The sequence below is a fragment of the Bos taurus genome, chromosome 7 (assembly GCF_002263795.3).
Source record: "Bos taurus isolate L1 Dominette 01449 registration number 42190680 breed Hereford chromosome 7, ARS-UCD2.0, whole genome shotgun sequence".
Lineage (NCBI taxonomy): Eukaryota > Metazoa > Chordata > Mammalia > Artiodactyla > Bovidae > Bos > Bos taurus.
Genome location: NC_037334.1, coordinates 90,655,443 through 90,679,678, shown reverse-complemented (window position 1 = coordinate 90,679,678; position 24,236 = coordinate 90,655,443). Strand labels below are relative to the sequence as shown.

Sequence of the window (24,236 nt, the reverse complement as noted above, 5' to 3'; positions counted from 1 at the left end):
GGATGTGAGAGTTGGACTGTGAAGAAGGCTGAGTGCCAAAGAATTGATGCTTTTGAAGTGTGGTGTTGGAGAAGACTCTTGAGAGTCCCTTGGACTGCAAGGAGATCCAACCAGTCCATTCTGAAAGAGATCAGCCCTGGGATTTCTTTGGAAGGAATGATGCTAAAGCTGAAGCTCCAGTACTTTGGCCACCTCATGCGAAGAGTTGACTCATTGGAAAAGACTCTGATGCTGGGAGGGATTGGGGGCAAGACGTGAAGGGGACGACAGAGGATGAGATGGCTGGATGGCATCACTGACTCGATGGATGTGAGTCTGAGTGAACTCCGGGAGTTGGTGATGGACAGGGAGGCCTGGCGTGCTGCGATTCATGGGGTCGCAAAGAGTCGGACACGACTGAGTGACTGATCTGATCTGATTTGTATAAGTTCCTTTCATATCCAGGAAAGTAATTTTCTTAAAGGATTTCCTAGTCCTTGACAAGCAGAGAGTCTTCTAGTGTGAATGTCATAAGGGAACTGATCATTGTGTAAATAAAGTATTCTTAAACCATTAGCAGTTTTTTATATTTGGTAACTCAACCCTTAACAACTACATCTTACTGTCTAAGTTTTTTACGTTTTGTATATATATGTGTGCGTGTGTGAGAGAGAGAAAGGAGAAGCCAAAGATGAAGAAGAGGAAGGAGGAGAAAGGGAGGGGAGGGCAGTGTCACAAAACCTCCTCCTTTGCTGAGGAGAGAGCCAAAAGGTTCATCCCATCTTCCCTCTTATCTATACCTGTGTTTGTAGTTATTGGTGTTTAGTTGCTCAGTTTTGTCTGGCTCTTCTGATCCCATGGACTGCAGCCCACCAGGCTCCTCTGTCCATGGGATTTTCTAGGCAAGATTACAGGGGTGGGTTGCCATTTCCTTCTCCAGGGCATCTTTCAACCCAGGGATCAAACCCACATGTCTGTATTTCAAGCAGATTCTTTACCACTGAGCCACCAGGAAAGCCCCTGTCTACATCTTATACCAAAATAATTCACCCACAAACAGAGAAAAAAAAAAAAAACAAACTTTCCTGTCTTTGCCAAAACCACAAATTGCAAGGAGAACACTTACAGTTGAGTGTCTTTCTACCTTATCTACGTTGAAACCACGCTTACTTTGTTGATGATAATACCAGAAGGGAGAAAATATCAACTGCTTCCCGTTTCCCTGAAGACAGTAGCGGAGCAGGTATTTGTTAAATAGAAGTTTTTAAAAATCCAGTGTTGATTATATAACCTGTGTTTCAACACTCATTGGGGAGGAGATAGATGGGAATTGTGTGAGGAAAAGAAATTATCTGGTATTTCCAGCTACAAAGCGGAAGTGACGTGAGTGAGAAGAATATGCTGACCATGTGGGTCTGTTACTTGTTGGGGATCAGCACTCAGAAACCTTTCTGGCTCTGAACATCCCCAACCGCAGGAGGCCCAAATGCAGGTGCTGGCCTGGGGGTGGTGGAGGTGAGAGATTCTCACTGTGGACTGCGGAGCTCCAACCTCAATCTGTTCTCTGTGGACAGAGGACTTGCCATGAAGTGAGGGTTACTACGACTGAATATTCTAACAGGGCTTCTAATCCAGCGGCTATTCCAATCTCAGGGTCAACATCTCTGTGTTAGGGAGCAACTGCAACAGTTTAGAGCTGCTATCAGCCTTAAACAAACCCTGATAAGATAAAACCACCAAGAGAAACCTACTGTTTACTGCTCCATCCTCCCTGTCTGGCCCTGTCTAGTCTCTGATCCATGCCTTGTCACCTGAGCCCTTTAGACCACCTCCAGCAGCTGAATTATTATCATCTGGGGACTGAGGCCCTAGGAGAACTGACTGAACATCACACATCTCCATTTTTTGCCTGTTTCTCTTGTAATGAATGAGCAGGTAGATGCGCTTCATCTTAATACAAGCCAAACTTTGATCAGAATCCTTATTTCTATTTTGCTTTTTTATGATTGAAATATAGTTGATTTACAATGTTGTGCCAACCTCTGCTGTGCAGCAAAGTGACTCAGTTATATACATTTACACATTCTTTTTTATATTATTTTCCACTGAATATAGTTCCCTGCGCTATACATTGGGACTTAATCCTTCAGAATCCTTATTTATAATCAAACTTTCTCACAGTGTGAAAAATGTGATATACTTTATGTACCTTATTTTAATATAAATTTTTAGAGATTCTTTCTCATATAAAATAAGCATGCCTGTATGAGGAAAAGGGGAAATGGTCAATAGGAAGACAAAGGGTAAAGATCCAAAACCTTCCCTACTATGTGAGCAGTCTTACATGGTAAGACAGAAAGGGAGATTTTGTAGAATTAAACAAATGTGTTTTCTCTCTTTCAAAATGGTTTAGGGAGATGGGAGGGAGTTTCAAACGGGAGGGAATATATGTATACCTATGGCTGATTCATGTTGAGGTTTGACTGAAAGCAGCAAAATTCTGTAAAGCAATTATCCTTCAATAAAAAATAAACTAATTTAAGAAATAGTTTTATACTGTTCTAGTTGATAGAGTTTTAAAATACTTGGACTGATCTGTTCCTCTTTCTGTTCATCCTTCCAATCTGGCAATCCTGCTGTATATTCTATAGCATCTACACAGGCAAACTGTGATTTTTGAGCAATTTATCAATTATTTTTGGCTGACTCTAAAATGTTTATTTAAAAAATTTGTTGCTTTTTCAAACATATTTTTGGTCCTTTGCCAGAAAAAAAGTCTCTTCTTCACAGTTCAGTCTTTATCTTGGAGAATAACAGGAAACAATGACTTTTGATCCATAATCTTTTGGGTTGTCTTGAGAAATCACAAAATGGTTGGATATGGGAGGTCTTGACTCTTGTCCGTAATTAGTTCCTAACAGCACGGAGTAGAGACATCACTCAGGTATGAAGATGATAGTGTGTTTGGAGCTTGAACACTAACAATTAATCTAATAGACAATGACTTCTTAGCTTCAGAGTACAATTAGTCTTATTCCCTTGGCTCACTAAGATTAGAAATTATACGTTATCTAGGTTTGAGTGTTACCATGCAGACTGTTATTTCAAATATATTTAGTATCGGCATAATGAATCAGCCATGAAATGACACATACATACTTCTTTGACTTCCTACTGTGGAACCAGATAAGCATGAGAAAGACTGCAGATTATAACCCTTTGGTTACAAAATATTCATGCATATGCAATTTCCCATACAAAGCCCTTATGACGAGCAGGTCATGGAATAATAATGAGATGTGAGGAGTAAATATCACCTCTTGTTGTCTATTTACCTTTGGCTTGGCCTCCTTCTTGCCCAGTAATCCTTAAAAAAAACACAACTATCTAGTTTGAAACTTATATAGACTACTGCCAAAATGAAAATAACAAGTTTTTCACAGGTCTTCGGTGGTTTTCAAGACTCCATGGATGACTAGGAAGCAGAATGAATTACATATATATAATTCAACGAATTATAGCTTTGGAAATGAAAGCTGCTGCTAATGTGGAGATGACACGGCATCTGGTTTGTGCAATAATTGCCATTGATTTGGATTCTTAAAGGCAAAACATCTGTAACTAAAATCATAAAAGATCAACAAAGATTATGCTCTAATTAGCTATCCTAGTAGGATAGAGATATTTTTTTGGGGGGTGGACAAATACTTATCGGTCATCAATTTTGTTCCAGACATTGTGCTAGGTGCTCAGGAAACCAAAACAAAAGACATAGTTCTTACTCTTCAGGAGCTTATGGTCACATGTGGGTTTCTTTTTGGGGGTTCTGCAGATGTCATTAGGGGCTCTGTGAGAGGTGAACTAGGAGTTCCAGAAGAGACTGGAAAACATTAAGAAAATTGTTTGAACTTCCTTCTCCATGCAATGCTAACATTTGTAGTGGAGAACAGTGACCAAACAATCTTGTTAACAATTTAAAATATTGTTTTATTTTATTGGGGTAAGGACACTGAACATGTGTTCTACCCTTCTGACAAAATTTTAAATGTATATGACAGTGTTGTTGCCTGTAAATACAATATTGAAGAGTAGATCTCTAGAACTTACTCATCTTGTTAACTGAAGCTTTATGTCCACGGACTAGAAACTCCCCACTTACAGGCAACCACCATTCCACATTTTGATTCTATGAATATGACTATTTTAGATACCTTATAAGTGGAATCATGCAGAATTTGTTTTTCTGTCACTGGATTATTTTCACCTATCAAGAAAGTGAAAAGGCAACCAGTGGAATGGGAGAAAATATCTATAAACCACAAATCTGGTAAGAAATTAATCTTTATATGAAACTTCTATAACTTAACAGGAAAATAACTAATTACCTAATTTAAAAATGGGCCAAGGACTTAAAAATACATTTCTCTAAAGAAGATACACAAACGGCCAACAGGTATATGCAAAACGCTCAATGTCACTAGTCGTCAGGAAAATGCAAATCAAGACCACAATGAAATATTACCTGTAAGGATGGCTAACATGAAAAACACAAAAAACAACAATGCTGGTGACTGTTGGTGGGAATGCAGAATAGCACAGCTGCTGTGGAAAAAAGTATGGAGGCTCCTCAAAAAACTTTAAAATAATCCAGCAATCTCACTGCTGGGTATTTATGAAAAAGGACTGAAATCAGTGTCTTGAAGATACCACCCTCTCATGTTCATTGCAGCATTATCCATAATAGCCAAGACATGGAAACAACCCAAATGTCCATCAAGAGATGAACAGATAAAGAACATGTGGTGTACACAAACAATGACATACCATTCAGCCTTAAAAGAAGAAGGAAATTCTGCAATACATGACCACATGGATGAACCCTTAGGATACAGATGATCGTTTAAAAGCAGAAACCACTCATTTACTACATACTACCAGTGTGCTTTGTTCGTAGTGATGCTTCCTAAGGCCCACTTGACTTCACATTCCAGGATGTCTGGCTCTAGGTGAGTGATCACACCATCGTGAATATCTTGGTCGTGAAGATCTTATTTTGTACAGTTCTTCTGTGTATTCTTGTCACCTCTTCTTAATATCTTCTGCTTCTGTTAGGTCCATACCATTTCTGTCCTTTATCGAGTCCATCTTTGCATGAAATGTTCCCTTGGTATCTCTCATTTTCTTGAAGAGATCTCTAGTCTTTCCCATTCTGTTGTTTTCCTCTATTTCTTTGCATTGATCACTGAGGAAGGCTTTCTTATCTCTTCTTGCTATTCTTTGGAATTCTGCATTCAGATGCTTATATCTTTCCTTTTCTCCTTTGCTTTTCACTTCTCTTCTTTTCACAGCTATTTGTAAGGCTATGGTTTTTCCAGTGGTCACGTATGGATGTGAGAATTGGACTGTGAAGAAAGCTGAGCGACGAAGAATTGATGCTTTTGAACTGTGGTGTTGGAAAAGACTCTTGAGAGTCCCTTGGACTGCAAGGAAATCCAACCAGTCCATTCTGAAGGAGATCAGTCCTGGGTGTTCTTTGGAGGGAAGGATGCTAAAGCTGAAGCTCCAGTACTTTGGCCACCTCTCTTGAAGAGTTGACTCATTGGAAAAGACTCTGATGCTGGGAGGGATTGGGGGCAGGAAGAAAAGGGGACGACAGAGGATGAGATGGCTGGATGGCATCACCGACTCGATGGACATGAGTTTGAGTGAACTCTGGGAGTTGGTGATGGACAGGGAGGCCTGGCGTGCTGCGATTCATGGGGTCGCAAAGAGTCGGACACGACTGAGCGACTGAACTGAACTGAACTGAACCAGTGTGCTATTAGATAGGATAGAACTTTAGGGAAACGTAAAGTCCCTGGTGGTTCTTGAGTACCTTTCTACTTTGTTTTTGTGTTCTAACCTCATGCATGTTTTTTATTACATGATTACTACTTCCCTCCTGTAACGTGGCAAAAGTTTTCAAAATGACTTTGCTGAGTGAACAGACTATGGGTATATACTCTGGGGCAGGATGATCAACATTGTCACATGCTTCATGAATCAGCTTTTAAAAGTATCTCTTTATCGTGTATTGTAAAGTGTAATAAAAACTGTTATTATCAAGATTTTCCTTGCCTTTTTCTCAGTTCAGTTCAGTTGCTCAGTTGTGTTCGACTCTTTGCAACCCCATGGCCTGCAGCACACCAGGCCTCCCTGTCCATCACCAACACCCAGAGTTTACCCAAACTCATGTCTATCGACTTGGTGATGCCATCCAGCCATCTCATCCTCTGTCGTCCCCTTCTCCCTCCTTCAATCTCTCCCAGCATCAGGGTCTTTTCCAATGAGTCAGTTCTTCAAATCAGGTGGCCAAAGTATTGGAGTTTCAGCTTCAGCATCAGTCCTTCCAATGAATATTCAGGACTGATTTCCTTTAGGATGGACTGGTTGGATCTCCAAGAGACTTTCAAGAGTCTTTTCCAACACTCCGGTTCAAAAGCAGCAATTCTTCATTCTCAGAAGCTTTGACTTCTCAGAACTCTTTTACTCTTTTTTTCAATCTCTCTTTCACTCCCTTCCTTTCTCTGTTTTTCTTTCTTGTGAGTATGTATACACCCTTACCTTTGAAATTATTGTTTTTGTCACTAAGTCATGTCTCTTTTGTGACCTCATGGACTGTAGCCCACTAGGCTCCTCTGTCCATGGGATTTCCCAGGCAAGAATACTGGAGTGGATTGCCATTTCCTTCTCCAGGGGATCTTCTTGACCCAGGGATTAGAACCGCTTCTCCTGCATTTCAGGCAGATTCTTTACCACTGAGTCACCAGGGAAGACTTACCTTTGAAATAAATATGATCAAATAAGGTAATGTTGAAATTATTTGCATTGTCTTTCTCCTTCATTCTTGTTATAAAACATTCCTGAATTTAAAAAACATATTAAGTTTATGATTTTGTTCATAAGACTTCTAAAAGCTCATCACAGTAAAAAGCATAGCTTACTTTGTTGGATCCCTGGGTTGGGAAGATCCCCTGGAGGAGGGAAAAGCTACTCATTCCAGTATTCTGGCTTGGAGAATTCCAGGGACTATATAGTCCATGGGGTCTCAGAGTCGGACATGACTGAATGACTTTCACTTCACTCACCTTGTTGGAATTGTTTTATCTGTTAGAAAACAATGAGTACTTATCTTTCTCATTTCATGCTCTGAAACTGCTAGCAATTTCCTTGAGCTGAGTCTCTTCTAGGGGTTGAGCTCTAACCTCGGGGCTCATGGCACAGCCTAAGTTGTTGGGTCCCAATGCTGAGTCTCTGGAGGGGTAGGCTGGGAACTGAAATGAAGCATCCCATAGTACTCCTGCTGACTTACTTAAAAAAGCAAAAAGCACAACATGAGCCTTCTGAGTATCTTACCTGGGGCAAAGGGAGGATTGTAGCCCAGGAGACAGCATTTCAGATAGCTCTGAGAAACTGCTCCAAAGATGCAGGGAGGAAGCATAATGTGATTTTGGTGAAGGGAGAATACATGCAATCAAGTACATATTTTCTGCAGAAAGTTTCTGCTAGTCACGTGGAGCAGCTGTCACCAGGAAGGATTTTAGTAGTTTTCTAGATATGAGGAGATACAAGAATTGGGCTCATAAAATCAGCTCCTGAAAATATCTTATCTGAGGACCTGCTTTGCCAGTTTTTCCTGGAGCACAGAGTGCCTCATTTCTGCTCTCCACCCTGAACTCCTTTCAAGGGGTGTGAAAATCAGCAGCTACAGCAGCATATGATTTAATCCTTGTAGAGGGAGATGGCAAGTGCCCATGCAAAGTGCCAATTTGTAGCTGACACTCCCAAGGACCATGACAACAGTGTTTGATAACTGCATCCCACTGTTATAGATGATGGGAAACAAGGTTAATCTCTATTTGCTTCTTTTCCTGAAACCATGTAAGTTTCTTAAGTAAAAGATTTAAATTTAGGCAGTTGCTAAACTTGTCAGGTTGATGTGAATACAGACCACAATAGAAATAATGTTTCCCCCAGCTCAGGACTATTATTTCTTAAAAATACTGCACATGTATTCATCATATGAGCTAGGCAGTATGGATTACAGTTTAATTAAGCATCTGGGGTATTCTCAATTTTTGCAAAGTTGAGTTTGGTTTTCTATTATAGTGTTGAAATTATTTTAATAAGAGAAAAGTTTGGGTAGGTGAGATGTATTGAATAATAACATCAAAGTACCAACTAAGTCTTATGAAAATCACTCACCTTTATTTTACTAGTTGGGCAATGAAACTAGAAGAGATTCAAGGTTATGGAAGAGTTCTGAGCCTCTGTCGCTTGGTCCATTCTTTAAAGGTTACAGGCAATGTGGTCCTCTGACTTACATCCTCCTAGAGAAGTCCTGGTGGAGAAGGAAATGGCAACCCACTCCAGTGTTCTTGCCTGGAGAATCCCAGGGACAGCAGAGCCTGTTGGGCTGCCGTCTATGGGGTCGCACAAGTCGGACACGACTGAAGCGACTTAGCAGCAGCAGCAGAGCAGTCCTGGAGAGCTAGGTCTTGCCATTAACAAAAAACACATGAAGCACAGGATTTCCCTCGTTGCTTTCTCTGTTCCCAATTAAGGTCAGGCTGCCTAGAGGTGATCCATTCTGCCACCCAGCTGCTTTGAAAATTCAACATTCTCTTCTCTGATTGAGATCTACCCTCAAACAGATTTACCTGGGGGCACTTAAGGCTAAACTCAGAGTGGATCTTAAGTGCTGGTAAACACAAGACCAAGTTGTTTGGGAGCTAGGTTCCTGAACAGCAATTTTTTTTCCAGTCACGGCCCCATTACATGTTTAAACTTCTCTGGTCAGATTTAGGAACCATGGAAAGTACTAATTAAACCCTAAAACACCTCAAGAGACCAAAAACCAACTCGAAGATCCAGTTCCAGGGTGAAATGCTTTCTGTGTTTTGCTTACTAAGATTCTCATTTGCCTGTTCTCCCCTCTCAGTTGAATTCTGCTGGCTCTACTGCTACTCCATATCTCAAGTGCATACCTGTTGGCTGCTGCTGCGGCTGTTTGGTCATTAAGTTGTGTCCAACTCTGTGTAACCCCATGAACTGTAGCCTGCCAGGCTTCTCCGTCCATGGGATTTCCCAGGCAAGAATACTGGAGTGGGTTGTCATTTCTTTCTCCAGGGGATCTTCCTGACCCAGGGACTGAGCCTGTGTCTTCTGCTTGGCGGGTGGATTCCTTACCCACTAAGCCCCCTGGGAAACCCCATACCTGTCTGCACTTACATCCAAATTAGGAAAATCCTATTTAAAAAAAAAAATTCTAAAAAAACTTGAGAAAGAACTAAAGCAACAAGAAACACAAATTTTAAATAATCACAAAAATGCAGAAGCAGAGACATTTCCCAAAGAAATTAAATTGGATGTCTACTGACAGAGGGAAGAAATATCAAGGCGATGGGGTGAATACAGAGTTTCTGAGGGTGATAAAAATGTTTTGTAAGTAAAGGTAATGAATATTCAGCATTGTGAGGATAATTAATATCACTGAATTTAAAAATGGCTAAAATGGCAAATTTTGGTGTTACACATATTTTACGACAGTTAAAAAAAAAACACCAATGAGAACTGTGTAACACTGGGAACTCTATTCAATGCTCTGTCATGACCTAAATGGGAAAGAAATCTAAAGAAGGGGGAATACATGTATACATATAACTGATTCTCTCTGTTGTACAGCAGAAATTAACGTGGTAAAGGAACTATACTCCAATAAAAATGAAAAACCCCAACAATATCATATAGTCAAATACCACTGAATTGCACATTTTAAATGGGTGAGTTGTACTGAATGTGAATATCTTAATAATTATAATAATCTATCTTAATAATTATGTTTTTAAAATGTCATGGAGGAGTAACAAACCTGGAAAAGAAAGATCACAAAGTGTTACACTTCTAGTTTTTGAATTTTCAAGATTATGATTTGATTTGCTTCCTCCTATGTCCTTCCCTGGCTGATGTCCCATTTTATTCTACATTGAGAGGAAACTGAATGGCAAAACATTGCCGTTGTTGGAATACGAAGCTTATTTGTGTTAGCACTGTAGCTTCTCAAAATCATGCCTTTCCTTTTAATATTTAAAGAATCATGCTGATCAGTGGCAGGAGGTTCTGCTGATTCTTTAGTGATATGGCGTTTTGGATAACAATAGAAACTCAGCGAGCTGAAGTAAGAAAGCTGTCCCTGATTGATAGTGGTTTTGGCCAGATTTTTCCAAATTCTGACAAGTAGAAATGAAAACAGATATTGACAGTTGCCTTTGTTATTCATCATGGTGGAGTTATAATCCTTTTAGGAGCTTTAAAAATGCTGACAATAAGCTAACTTCACCTTAAGTGACAAATAAGAATCGAATTATCTGCCAAAAAATGTTACAGTAATTATGACTCATGGATTCTACACCATGAAATCTCACATTTCTACAATCATCATCTAAGCATCAAATTCATTAAAGCCTTAACATTTTTAAAATGGTTATTACCCATTTCAAAATTTTCATGCTAAATTTTTACTTTATAACCAATTTCATCAACTGCTTCTACCCTATTTTGGAAGACACTACAGTGCAATGCTGTAGATTGAGAGAGACAACAAATTCATTTGTCTTTTAATGTATATTTCAATTGTATTACCACCATTTCTAAACTTCCTAAAAAGGATTGTTACTCTGCCAATAATGTTTTTGTTCTTTACGCTGTTTGATTTTGTTCAAAACAATATAATATGAGATGGAAGTAGGGGAGTACCAACAGGGAGAAGAAAGGAGAGTCATTTTATAATTCATCAAGATCAATACCGCCACCTCAGGCTTTATAAAAAATAAAGCCATTTTTTCACGGTGATAATAGAACAGTTGAGTGATTTAATTATGGTTTTAAGGGAAATTATTAACAACAAAATTTCCCTTAGGTGGGTTTTTTTTCTCAATTTTAATTTTTTCTTAAAATGACTACTGATTTTTCCCCAAATACTTGAGAATTCAAAAATAAAAGGCCAAAAAGTCTTTCTTAGAACAAACTTGTTCTGTCCTTAAAGGATTCTTCTGGAACTATAGTCAATGAAATCATCTTGAACACAATAGTGTTTGTTCTAGGACAGACTTTCTGATTTCTCATTCCAAGACAAAGACTGAAAAATCCAAACCAAGAAATAACTTCTCCCAAACAACTCTGCACTGTTTGGATGATCCTCTTCTTAGCTGTGTTAAAATGCTTGGGGAAGTTATTTTTAACTGGGAACAGAACATTCATTCTGGAAGATGTTCAGTTCCCTAATTTTATAATGAGCAGAAATAAATACTTTTGATGAAAGACTATGTAAACTACAGTAGTCCATCAATACTCGGGTGCAAAATCAGCAGACAATGCATTTTACGGTTTTTAGGAATGAAGGTGAAGCCTTAAATCTGGATCACTTGTATCAGTGTGGGAAGAAACAGGGTGGTGGACACTGCTAGACAGAATATGCTTCTTTGCTTGGGCACAATATTTTCTCATAAACAACAAGCTTGGGTGATGCCAAATGGATTCTATGGTTTTTATTGATTGTTATTACTTTTATTAAACAATGTTAGCACTATTAAAAAACAACGAATACTCTTGGAATATGTACATTCTATTAACGGATATAAATCAATCCTATTAACTGATAGAAATCGATCCAGGCTTTCACTGTAAGCAGTTAATTTTCAGGGTGCACAAAGGTAAGTAATTTATATTCCGAACACAACAATCACTTCTGGCTTCATCATCCAGTACAATTCACAGAATCCTATTATAGAACATTTTAGCACAGAGCCAATACAAATATGAAAGTACCCTCGTTCTAATGATTACTGAGGTGCTAGAGGTGGGTGTCGGCGATGGGGATCCTTCTGAGTTCCACGATCTGGGAGTCAGTCAAGGTGCCTCCCTCCTGGCTGCCTTGTCCGGATTCATTATCACTGACACTGAGACCAGCACCTGCAGCAGAAAAAGAATAAACACGAAACTCCCACCTATTAGTCCAGCAAATTAACAGTCAAGTTCCATTAAGTCATCACACGTCTATTTCCACTCTCTTAGTAAAAAGTGAGCTATACACTTAGAATACATATTATTGACACCTAACAACTATTAAACTGTATTTTAAATTCCTTTTGGTAGTTTCTGTTAAGTACAGATTAATTTCTAAAGACATGGATTTGTGTTCTCAATCTTTTTTTCCTGTTTCTACATGGTTGACAGGCATAACTTACTCCGAAGAACACCATTTCTTAATTGGGGGTTTATTAAAGTACAAAAGAAATCAGTCAAGTTAATTAGAACTTTTCAGTGCGGGGGGTGGGGTGGGGTAGGATTTGCTGTTAGAAAACATATATCCTCCAACCCTACATCTACTGAACCTGGTAGGTCCCTCAGCCGACCCTCGGTGAGGGCAGGGACCTGAGAAAACCGTGCATTAACACATGGTATAGTATCAGCGCCCAGAAGACACTGGCTCTGAATGACTCAGATCTGATCCCAAGATAAGAATAATTATGTAACACAGTGCCAAAATCAGATCTGCACAGGAATCCCACAAAGCTAGCTGTTGGTTGCAGATAGCACCCAGAATCTTTGTATTGAGGAAGTGCCACTATTTACTACTTTTTTCCCAACTCGGAATGATTCAGAAAACCTGACACAAGCCTAGACTAACACCTTGCTGTTTTCTTCTGAAATGTGTAAACACACAAACTCTCTCTCTCTCTTACACACACACACACACACACACACACACACACACAGACACAATAGGGATATGGTCACAGGGTGTGCTGTTGGCTGAATCATCAGAGATTACAGCTCCCAGCCCCACCCCCTCTGCTGGGCACAAGACTGCCAACAAGAAAGAAAGTGAAAAGCCAGCTGCCCGGGCAACTCATACTTCCCTTTCTACCTGGGGGGTAGGAAAGGCAGTTTTGAAGGGCTGGTAGCTATGGGAAGACAGTGGATTAGCTTCTTCTCAACCTATTTGGAGATGGAAGCAGGAGCCTGCTAAGGTTCTCCTTCTAGCCAAACCCTCCCTTTTTGGGTCTCTGTCCTTCCCACCCTCTCTCTTTTAAAGGCTGCTGTTGAAACCCCACTGCCTGGCTTTGGTTCTGTGACACCACACTGGCCCATCTTATCCTGTGGACCCTTTTCAAAGCTCTTCTGCTTTCTTTCGCATCTCCTCCTGCTGTCTGACCTCTGGAGGGCTTGTCTTCAGCCCAGCTTCAAGGCTGATCCATCTGACTCTGGCCTGCTCTCTAGCCTAAATGTCTCACTAGAGCCACTGGTCACTTCCTTTCCCCACCATGTCATTAATCAGCACTTCTGCCTAGAAGGCTCTTTCCCTGCCCCTCAACCCTTCTGCTTGGTTGCTTTCACTCTTCCTATAAATATCAACTCAGGTAGCATCTCCTGTGCTACCCGTGACAACATGTTGATTCTCTTTAAAAATTTCTAGTTCTTCCATTGGAATATGTCCCCCAGGTCACAGGACAGCGCCTAGCCACTGCGTGTAATCAGTAAATGTTTGTTGAGTATAGTAATAAATTGTGCTCTGCATCTTAGTTCTTGAAAATGCCTCTTTAATTTTTATCACCAGTTCATCAGAATGTCCTGCTGATCCATTCTGCATTCCACTGCCTTCTCAAGAACAAACATTAGTTCCTATTGTAAACTGCAAGCCTGGAACTTGCTGCATTGTCTTTCAAGATACTAACCCGGCTGGACTTTACCAAATAGACATATTCTAGTCTTTTGCTGCTGTTGTTATCAGCCTTCTTGAATCCCTTATGGTGTTTGGCCCTACGTTTTAAGTAATATTTGAATTTGCCACACTGTCTTTGAAGGACAAAGGGCCCATGTTTCTCTGCCAGGGAAGCAGAGGAACTGCCCAACTTATAACAGAAGAACCTCCCACTGGATCAGTGACACACTGGCATTTTATAAAGTGGTGATTGAGGCCCTGAGGCCTATAGCAGCTTGATCTGAGTAACTCAAGGGTTCAGTTGCCCAATATGGGATTAACTCCAGAGAAACAGAAAGGACCTCAGCATTAGTACCAGGGGAAAGTGGGGCTTAATGTAACAATCGAGCACCAGCTCCCTCTGATTTCAAAGGTGGCCTGCTCTAAATGTCATTGTGTCTGCTCAGTCACATTCAGCTCTTTGCGACTCCATGGACTGCAGTTCACCAGGCTCGAATCCAGCTCTTTGTGACCCCATGGACTGTAGTTCACCAGGCTCCTCTGTCCGTTGGATTTTTCCAGCAAGAACACTGGAGTGGGTTGCCATTTTCTGCCCAGGGGATCTTCCCGACCCAGGGATCGAACCTGCATCTCCCCACTGCAGGTGGATTCTTCACCGCCGAGTCACCTAGGAAGCCCCTCTAAATGACACTAGGAATGTATAAGCATCTGCCCAGCATGGCGACAAAGCATGCTAGAAAGAAGTTTGTGAACTGAGACCCTGCTGAGCAGACTGTGAGGGTGGGGGTACACAGGGCTGAGAGGCTGAACGTGGCTGGAGCTATACAAGTGACTGGCTGTTGCCTCCTTGTCCAGTAGCGTGGAGCCCTGAACCATGTCAGCAAGTTCTCGATGCAGCCTTCCCTGAGTCACCACATCTGTGTGAGCCACCTCATCCTCCTCTTTCAGGTTCCTCTCAGCTGACGTAAATGCACAATACCCAAATCCTGATCCCTCGCCGAGACTCAAGACAGAACACATTCTCCACACGAGTATAACATGGCAGAACTGGGAACACAGCCCAGGTTTCTTGTCTCTTTGTAATTCATTCAGTGGTCTAGGAAGGTATTTGGCAATAGGCATCCTGATATTCTGAAAAGCATTTTCGTGCTTAAATTTTAAGCTAAAAATTTATGAAAAATCCAGTAAGTGTGATGATAGTTAACTCTCCCTCTTGGTAGACTGAACAGGCGATGTCAAAGGAACTACAAGGAACAAGTCAAATTTATCCAGAGTCCCTGCTCGACATTTCAACATACTTTAGAAAGCATGACAGTAGTCCTGTTTTATAGACACAGAGATTGAGTGGGGATCAGAGGTGTTCACTGAGTGGCCCACGTTACATAGCAGGGAAATTCTAGAATGAAGATATACAGCTGGACTTATTTTGTAAAATTTTACTTTGTTTTTGGCCATGTCATGCTGCTTGTGGGATCTTAGTTCTCTGACAAGGGACTGAATCCAGGTCCATGGCAGTGAAAACCCCTGACCACTGGACTGCCAGGGAATTCTCTATTTAAAAAAAAAAAATTATCCATTTATTTGGCTATGCTGGATCTGAGTTGTGTCATGTGAGATTTTCAATCTTTGTTGCAGTATGTGGGATCTAGTCCCCTGACCAGGGATTGAAGGTGGGCTCCCTGAATTAGAAGTACAGAGTCTTAAGTCAGTGGGCCAGCAGGGAAGTCCCTCCACCTGGACTTCTGACACCAAACGTAGGGTGTTGTCTTTTAATACATCCTATGGTCTCTCATATTGAAAAGCAGAGACATTACTTTGTCAGCAAAGGTCCGTCTAGTCAAGGCTATGGTTTTTCCAGTGGTCATGTGTGGATGTGAGAGTTGGACTATAAAGAAAGCTGAGCACCGAAGAATTGATGCTTTTGAACTGTGGTGTTGGAGACTCTTGGGAGTCCCTTGGACTACAAGGAGATCCAACCAGTCCATCCTAAAGGAGATCAGTCCTGGGTGTTCATTGGAAGGACTGATGTTGAAACTGAAATTCCAATACTCTGGCCACCTCATGCGAAGAGCTGACTCATTGGAAAAGACTCTGATGCAGGGAGGGATTGGGGGCAGGAGGAGAAGGGGACGACAGAGGATGAGATGGGTGGATGGCATCACCGACTTGATGGACATGAGTTTGGGTGAACTCCAGGAGTTGGTGATGGACAAGGAGGCCTGGTGTGCTGTGGTTCATGGGGTCTCAAAGAGTCAGGCATGACTGAGGGGCTGAACTGAACTAATGGTCTCTTATGGGGTCAGCTCTAACTGTGTGACTTCTTTGTTCCCCAGGTTTCACGTGTTCACACATCTGTTTATAGAATACATTTCAAACTACTTGGCAGATATTCAGGCACCAACCTACCTCGCTGTTTTCAAGAGTTATGAGTCAGCAAACACTCAGGTGTTACAGAACACATTATAAACATTTAAAACTGTTTTTAAGCATAATAACAAATAATTTATACCACATACTGAATTTCAATTCTGCCAGACACTACAGTAGACTCTTCTCATAGACAATTTCTAAACTTCATGAAAACTAACAATGAGAACCCTTATGTGATAAACGAGGATATTTGGCAAAACTAATAACAATTTGTAAAGTTTAAAAATAAAATAAAATTTAAAATAATTAAAAAAAAATAATAAACAAGGAAACTGAAAGGTTGAGCTCCCTACTGAAAGCCATACAGACAGAAGACTGAAGAGCTAGGATCTCAACACAAACGTCTCTGAACTCAAAGCCCATTCTTATTTTCTATGACCTTTTGAAATGTGGCAGTGATACAAAGGTCGCACTCCTTCGATTGGCTTCTGAAGCAAAGAAATCAAAATCTTTTCAAATTCTACTTTTCCACTTTGATCTCCATCTAACTTTGCTCAGTACACTGGAGTGCCTAAGTTCTTGGAGTTAAATAAGTCATTGTAGTTTTATGTGATGCCTCTGAAAGAGAAATTTATTAATGGGTTCTTTGAAGAGTTCATGAATTTGGACCTTGATTCTGAATGTTTTCATTTGTGTTCAAGGACTTGGTATTTATTTTCTTCTGACTGAAAAAGAAATCATTTAAAGGTTTCCAGTAAGGAAACGTCTACCTGACATTAGTGTCACTGGTCTGAGGTAAAAGAAGGAAGTTAATGGACTAAGGAAGATGGGGAGTCAGATTAGTCCCTCTGGGAGAAACCCCAGTGAAAAAACACCCTGTTTCAAAGCCGAACACACTCATGTCTCATTTGCCTGTGAAGAGCCTGATGGATTTCTTTTTCCTTCTTCTTTATTTTGGTTGTGCAGTGTGGCATGCTGGGACCTTAGTTCCCCAAGCAGGGATCAAACGTGTACCCACTACAGTGGAAACTTGGCGTCTTATCCACTAGCCTGCCAGGCCCGAGGCCGATGTATTTAGAGAACAACTAATTGAAAGATGCTATGTCCTCTTTTTAGAGTGAAATGTGAATTTCTCATACAGGGACAAATAATTTATTTAAAAAATGAAAATGGTCAATTGTGTTTTCTTTTTCTTTGTGTTCTTTTTTAAAAAATAAATTCAATATGGTTAAAATTCAAATGGAAAAACAAATCCATGACTGCTTTGGGGGCCAGGGCTTGTATTTTATACCAAATGAATTTCAAACATAAAATATATTAAATTAGGATAAAATTCTGTGTTGTGAGTAGAATGGCTATACAAGTTAAAAGAGAAAAGAGAATGGTGTGAAATCTCCAGCTGTAAAGGAAAAGATTGCTTGTATATATTTGAAATAAAATGAATAACAGTGGGCATCAAATTGCTCTGGTACTTAAACCCTTAAACCCTAAAATTTATAACAATAGAAATAATATTGTTTGATACTATTTAAACTCATGATGACACCTTTAGATGCTTATTTAGATATATGCAAACAGTAACACAGTTTTTCAAAGTTGTTTAGGGGTTCTAATGAGAAAGACTTGGAAGATCCACTGTTTCCAGTTTGACTTTGAGTGGCCCACAGTTAAGGTCAAGGTTTACAAACTCAAACATCACAGTTGCAAGGGAGGCTCGCATGAATCAGTGACACAGGGCTGGTGGGCACTGGACAAACTGAAGAGCTCACGTCCTACTGGAAGAGCAGCCATTACTCAGCTCCAATCAAGCGATGATTTTAAGCACTTTATTGGTAGATTTTTTTTTTTTAATGAAGAAATTCTGGATTTTTATGGGATATCTCTACATTTTAAAATTTTGGCTCCTAAAAATGTTAAAAGTGCAATGAGGTTCAAATAAAACTCCTGGTTAAGCCAAACCTGGCCTGTGTGTCAACTGTGAATTCCACTGTGGACAGAATGGCAGGTGGACTGCCCCTTTGATTTGACCACATTCTACGATGGAAAGTATCTATGGGGTAGGACTTGGTTATTATAGTACCTCTTCTAAAAACAGAGGGAGCCAGTGTGAGAGACTGCTATTTTGGTCTTTTTAAGCATTTACTTCCTAAAAGAGTTTTGTGAACTCTAAGGAATGCTAAACTCAGTCTATAAGTAAGCAAGTCATTCCATGCATTCCTCAACGGAATGCATTTAATACTTGTTATATATATAGGACCCAGATCTAATTTAATTATGTTGTAGGAATTCATTTCATGCTTCCAGTGTCATAACAGCAGCTGTCTGCATTGCAATGCTGGGGACATAATCTACCCTGAGAATTATTTGTAACCTGAACGCCCCCTTTCAGTCCTAACTTGGATGAGCATTTTACACACTTGCCCCTTCCTCCTTCATGGAACTCTCTTCTCTCTAGTTCTCGTGCTGACCTTGCTACAGTGTCCTTTGTAGGACCCTCTTCTATTCACTGTTAAGCATAAGTATTATCTTGGATGTTCTTGTTTCCTTTCCTTTCTCCTCATGTCTTCCATTCTTCCCTCTCTGTTTCCTTCCTAACCTCTTTCCATCTCATCTCTTAGCTTCCACTCTTCCAGAGTAAACTCATTTCTCCCCATAGTTTCACATGTAACTCTGCATGATGCCATTCAAGATCATCACCTCCAACCTTGATCTCTCACCAAAGATCCCAACTTGAATATATAAGAGCCACCAGGCTGAATGATCAAATGATCCAAGTCTGAACTCACCAGTGTCCCCTTGAGAGCAAATAAACGAGCGAATTCTCTATGTAAGATTCCCCAGTCTCCTAGGTGAGAATCATGAGTCTTTGATGACTGTCATCTCCGTGTTGCCTCAGCATTCCCCTTGTCCTTTTTCTTGCCACCTCCCAGATTTGAGGTTTAAATCATGTTTCTTGGGGCCATGGGAATTACCTCTCAATGTTTCTGATTTTGCTTCTAAATTTATTCTTCAGACTTCCCTAAGAGTTACTTTGCCTCAAAACCAGTGGGAACATGTCGTTCTCCTCCTCAAAAACCTCCGTGGCTTACTGAGTTCTATAAAAACCCCACCCCTTAGCGTGGCATCTGAAGAGAATTTTCTATCATGCAGAGTGTCAGTAAGTGTTCGCTTCCCCAGATGAATCTGTCGCTAACCGTGTTCCGGAAGCCACAGGTGAATGAAGTGGGTTTCTTTAGGACTTTTTAGACCTGCTAAAATGCTCAACTGAATACTGAATCTCTGCAGTTTCCCAAGTATATCTGGTCAGGGGACCTTTTCACTGAGCATGTCTGTGAATATCCCAAACAGGGTGCCAGCTGAAACCCAGCTGAGGAACTACAGTGATTTATCAACAAAGCAGGTAAACTACTTTCCAGGCTTTTCTTCTGCTGCCTGACTTCACTTACCCCACTCCCCATCCCCTGCAGCCCTGAGCTTTGGCTAATTCTGTTCCCTCAGCCTGTAATGCCTTTCCTCTATGCTTTACTTACATAAACTCTACATATTCTTCAAGACATAATGGATCAGATTTTTAAAAAAATTTCCCTGAATCCTCAATAATTAATAATAACTCTTTCCACTACTTATCTTACTCTTAATGTCATGTTTGTGTGAATGTCTATTCCGCCAAGCAAACTCTTAAATTTCACCTTTCTTTCTTTTCTTCCTCCCTCCCTCCCTCCTTCTCTTTCTTTTTTTCTCTCTCTCATTCATTCATTTTCCAACAACATCTACAAAAGGTTTACCAACTGCCAAGCACTGATCTGAACACAGGAATATATATAATAGAATGTACTTTCGAATAACTGTTTCAATAAATTCATCTGAGCACAGACATATCTTCTTGAATGTTTGTACATCTGGAAATGTGAAAGTTCACTGAACTTTTGGTAGCAGTGACAGATCAACATTTTTCTGAGGAAAAAAAAAAAGGAAAAGAAAGAAGATGCATATTTGATTGGAAAACAGCTCTCCATGGGGGTCACAGACTGGTGAAGCTGAATATATAGGAAGATCCAATGAAATACCATATATGATGGCACTTTAAAAACTGTAGAACTGTACGAGAGACACGTTATGTTGCCTTTGAAAGTTTCTGCCTCAAAGCTACTCCATAAGAAATTCTCTTTGGCAGGTCAGAGGCAGAACTCTCTCAGGCAGGTTGCTACCAGATTCTTACAGTGCTGAATTTATCTCAATTGGTGTTCTATCCAGCAAGATTTCAGTGCACAGATATTTACATCGAGTTAAAATATGCCTTTTTCTTAGAAGCAAATTGTCAATTATTTTTAGGTTGTCTCATATTTGGTGCCAAGAACAAAATATCCTAGAATTCGGCTGGGATTAGGAATGGGTCATGGGAATTGGAATGCGCTAAGGGTGACATTGTACTTCTGAAACTTCATGGGAAGAAGATATAAATCATAGCAGAGCAAGAGTGCTTCCTTCTAATGGGTCTGTGGGTTCACATACCAGTTTTTAATGCAAATATCAAGTCATCAAACTCCTGGGACTCCTCATCGGCTATTAGTGACCCCTGGCCATATCCTCCAGAGGAAGGGAACGTGGCGCCGTTTTGTGGGCTTGGCTTTAAGTCAGGGCTGGCCTGACTGGCTTGCTGGAAGGATGCTCTCTCCCAGTCAGGTGGCACCTTTGGGATGGGAAGAAAAGGAAACCATAATATGAGTACATAGATATTTATCCTGAAATCTATCTGAGCTATTTATCTCTATACCTCATTACAAAGACCAAGAGCAGGGGAAGTTGAACTGTTTATAGACGTAAGACATTTAATTTTACCTGTTCCTCAGAAAAGTGCATCTTTTCATGACACACTCTCGCCTGGTGACACTAAACAATTTCTCTATGAGAATTACTTGTAGATTTCTATGCTGTCATGTGTGGAAAAAGAGAAGTATCTTTTAACCCAATCCATACATTAATTGTTTTTCACAGAATATGTGCAAAAAAAAAAAAAGTGGTTAAAAGTATAAGACCTAGAAAAGAGCTCTCCTAATCTTTAAGATAAAACATAGAATTTTAAATATAGTAGCTATCTACGAGGATATACTGAATTGAAAAGAAAAGCTCTTTGATAGAATTCTAAAGTCCTCCTTTTTAAAATTTAAATGATGAAAAAGAGAGTTCTATCTTGAAGTGAGTAAATATATTTGCTTCCTTTCTGGTTACTGCTTAAAAAAAAAAAAATCCCTTAATCCTTCCTTTCCTAATGCTTTCCCTTCTCTGCCTGGCTTTTCAGAATGTGTCCGCCAGTCCCTCGCTGACAGCTGGAGCAGGGCCAATTCCAAGCTTCTGAGGAATGCAGGGCGCACTTGAGGGCACGGCTTTGTGCTACACCCGCCACGGACATTCAAGTAGCGGCCCAGGCCAGGAACTGAACCGCCACAACTGCCGCCTCCCAATACAAGGCGCTCTGAGGGACTACAGGATGCCTCGCAACTGGGGAGAGGGATCTGAGGGAGGGACAAGTCAGTCTGAGAGAAGAGGAAACCTTAAAACATTTCCTGAAGCAGCAGAACATCTGGACTAGCACTCTTCAGGACAGTGATGGTGCAGTATGGTTTGGTGGAGCCCTGTGAGGCTACAAACATTTTATACCTTTACTCTCCATTACGATGGCTACTGAGCACTTGGACGTGGCCAGGGTGGTGGATGAATTGAATTTTTACTGTTACTTAAATTTGGCTAGTTTAAATTTAAGCAGTCACACGTGGTTAATAGCTAGTGTATTGTACAGTTCAGATCTAGACAGATCTAAACTGGGTAACCAATCAAAGAGACAAAAAAACTTGTTTTAAAGATTTACTCCTGCACTGCTGATCCTGGCAATATTTGTTTCTATGGTTATCAGCTGTGATGTGAAAATAATTCAGTTTTAAGAACTTCTGGGATATAGAAATGGTACTAGGTTGCTAAACATTTAAGGGTACTAAACATATATGCCAGTCTTTAAATATGATACTTTATTTGTGATCACTTAATTTTCACCTAACATGAATAAAATTGCTTTCAAAATTTAACATGAAAGACAGCAAAACATATCACTGAACAGGCAGATTATCTATTTATCTATCCACCTATTACCTGTTTTCTTTTCAGATATATGCACTTTGATTTCTTGATTTTTTTCAGGACACAAACACAAATACTGTTTCCCTTGGCTCTTTAATATAGAGACACTGATATAAGCTCTGTGAGGAATGGTAGGCAGGCTTATCTTAGGCACTGCAGGAATTGTCAGGGTAACCCTCCTGACCGTGTCTTCCTGGACAAATAACTTCAGGTACGTTTTAAAATACGAGCAGTGGTGCCAGTGCTGTGGCTGACACTATTGATGGGTTGGTGGCAACGTGATTTAGACATAGGAACCCAAAACGACATGGTCAGGACCAGTGGGAGGTTTGTTTGTTTGCTGGGATTGAATGGTGAATTGGGATGGGCAAAGGAAGAGAGCCGTGAAAATATTTTCATGCGGGAACCGTATTTGAAACACCATTTCTGAAGCAGATTTAGTCACTGCAAGGACAGAGGAGCCCGGCGGGCTGCAGTCCATGGGGTCACAAAGAGTCGGACACAACTGAGTGACTACACACAAAGGTCAAATTAGGAAGCTTCTGGAAAAAGAAATGACAAATTACATACTGACTTCCCAGTACAAACCACTGGTGAGCAGAGCTCACAAAGCACAGAGGAAGAAGAATTAGATAACAGACACGGTATGGCAGTAAGCACAGCAAATATCAGAGATCAGAGAACGTCAGTAGGAAAAGGATCTGAAAGTTACGTGGCACCTTTTAACTCGTACTCTATAAAATGGAAAGGTTGCGTATGAGACAGACAGACAGACAGACGGAGCCAGAGAAAGGGCAAGGAGAGGCACCTCCTCCATAGCACTGATAAGATTCTGGGTGGACTTGCTGATCTCGCCCCCAGCAGCAGGCATTCCACTCCCGGGGGTGAAGAAGGCGGTGCTAGGTCCTGGGTGCCCATTCATTTCCACTGTGTAGCTGGCCTTCATGGGGCAGCACGTCTGGTTGTGTAGAATGAAATAGACCACAAAAACGTAAAGTCCCTGCAAAAGAAGAGAACACTAGCATGTTAAAGGGAAGCCTGCGACCGTAGCTAAAGAATAAACATGATTGAAGCACAGCTGCCTTTCTACAAGTATTCTCCAAATTCTCCTCAAAGCTGGGAATGACAAAACGTGTTTGAAGCAGGAGGCCGTTGCAAATTTTGAATGGCACAAAGGTTCTTCAGTGTAATTTGAGAAAACTGCCTTCTCGCTAATAAGTCATTTTTTTCTTAGTTAAAACATCAGAACTCTGAAATCTAGCTCTACTAATACCTGAATACAGACCTGCAGAGAAATGTGTCTGTCTGATTCACTATGTACCTTTTGTTTTACAGGGCAATCTCTTGCCTTTGAAAAAATTAGTTTTTTTTCTTCCCGCACCTATTGCACTCTCTTCTTTAATTTTTTTCTCAGCAAAATGGTGAGTAATGCTCCAGCCACCTTAGAGACTGAGGCAAGGGCAGGACTAATTAAGCCTTCTGCTTTTGTTTATCTATCTCACCTACTTATCTCAGTTGGAAATAAAATCACTGCATAGGGATTCAGTATGGATTGCTTAATACCTAGCATGCTTCTCAGCGAACATTACATGAGGACGACAAAGCTATTTCATGCCTTCTTAAACATCTGCTGCCCCTTTAAATTCTTTTGCAATCTAGTCAAACTCGACAATTGCTCTGCTTCCGTCACAGGGAGCAACTCACATTTTGCAATTGTGTTCCAGACATTGCCTACACTGGCTTTCCTTCATGATTTCTACAAGGGGTCTACTGTATACTTCTAATCATGCTTCTATAAAGCTTGGTAATTTTGACCTTTACACTCAGCCAATAAAATATGTTAAATTGTGCCTTTTGTGTCTATTAATACTGATGTTTAAGTTTGGGAAGCAAATAAGAATCTCCTTAGTTACTAAAATTCTTATATTAATCCATAAAAATGAAAGTAAGACACACAGCCTGTTAAAGAAAAAAAGGAATTAATGTCAAAACT

General features: G+C 40.4%; 1 protein-coding gene and 1 long non-coding RNA gene across 2 annotated transcripts in view; one reads left to right on the top strand and one right to left on the bottom strand.

Moving 5' to 3' along the window:
- Positions 1–4,404: 4,404 nt before the first annotated feature.
- On the top strand, positions 4,405–24,093 carry LOC112447488 (uncharacterized). The gene is made up of 2 exons (XR_009495349.1): positions 4,405–6,825; positions 21,411–24,093. It is a non-coding gene; the product is annotated as an uncharacterized lncRNA (long non-coding RNA).
- The window catches only part of ADGRV1 (adhesion G protein-coupled receptor V1), a 541,233-nt gene continuing 528,546 nt past the window's right edge, over positions 11,550–24,236 (bottom strand). Inside the window, exons 88-90 of the mRNA XM_010807603.4 lie at positions 23,052–23,243; positions 20,624–20,801; positions 11,550–11,988 (exon numbers count right to left, since the gene is read on the bottom strand). Of these exons, the coding sequence (XP_010805905.2) occupies positions 11,870–11,988; positions 20,624–20,801; positions 23,052–23,243 (489 nt within the window). The 3' untranslated portion in view covers positions 11,550–11,869. The remainder of the gene's footprint in view (positions 11,989–20,623; positions 20,802–23,051; positions 23,244–24,236) is intronic.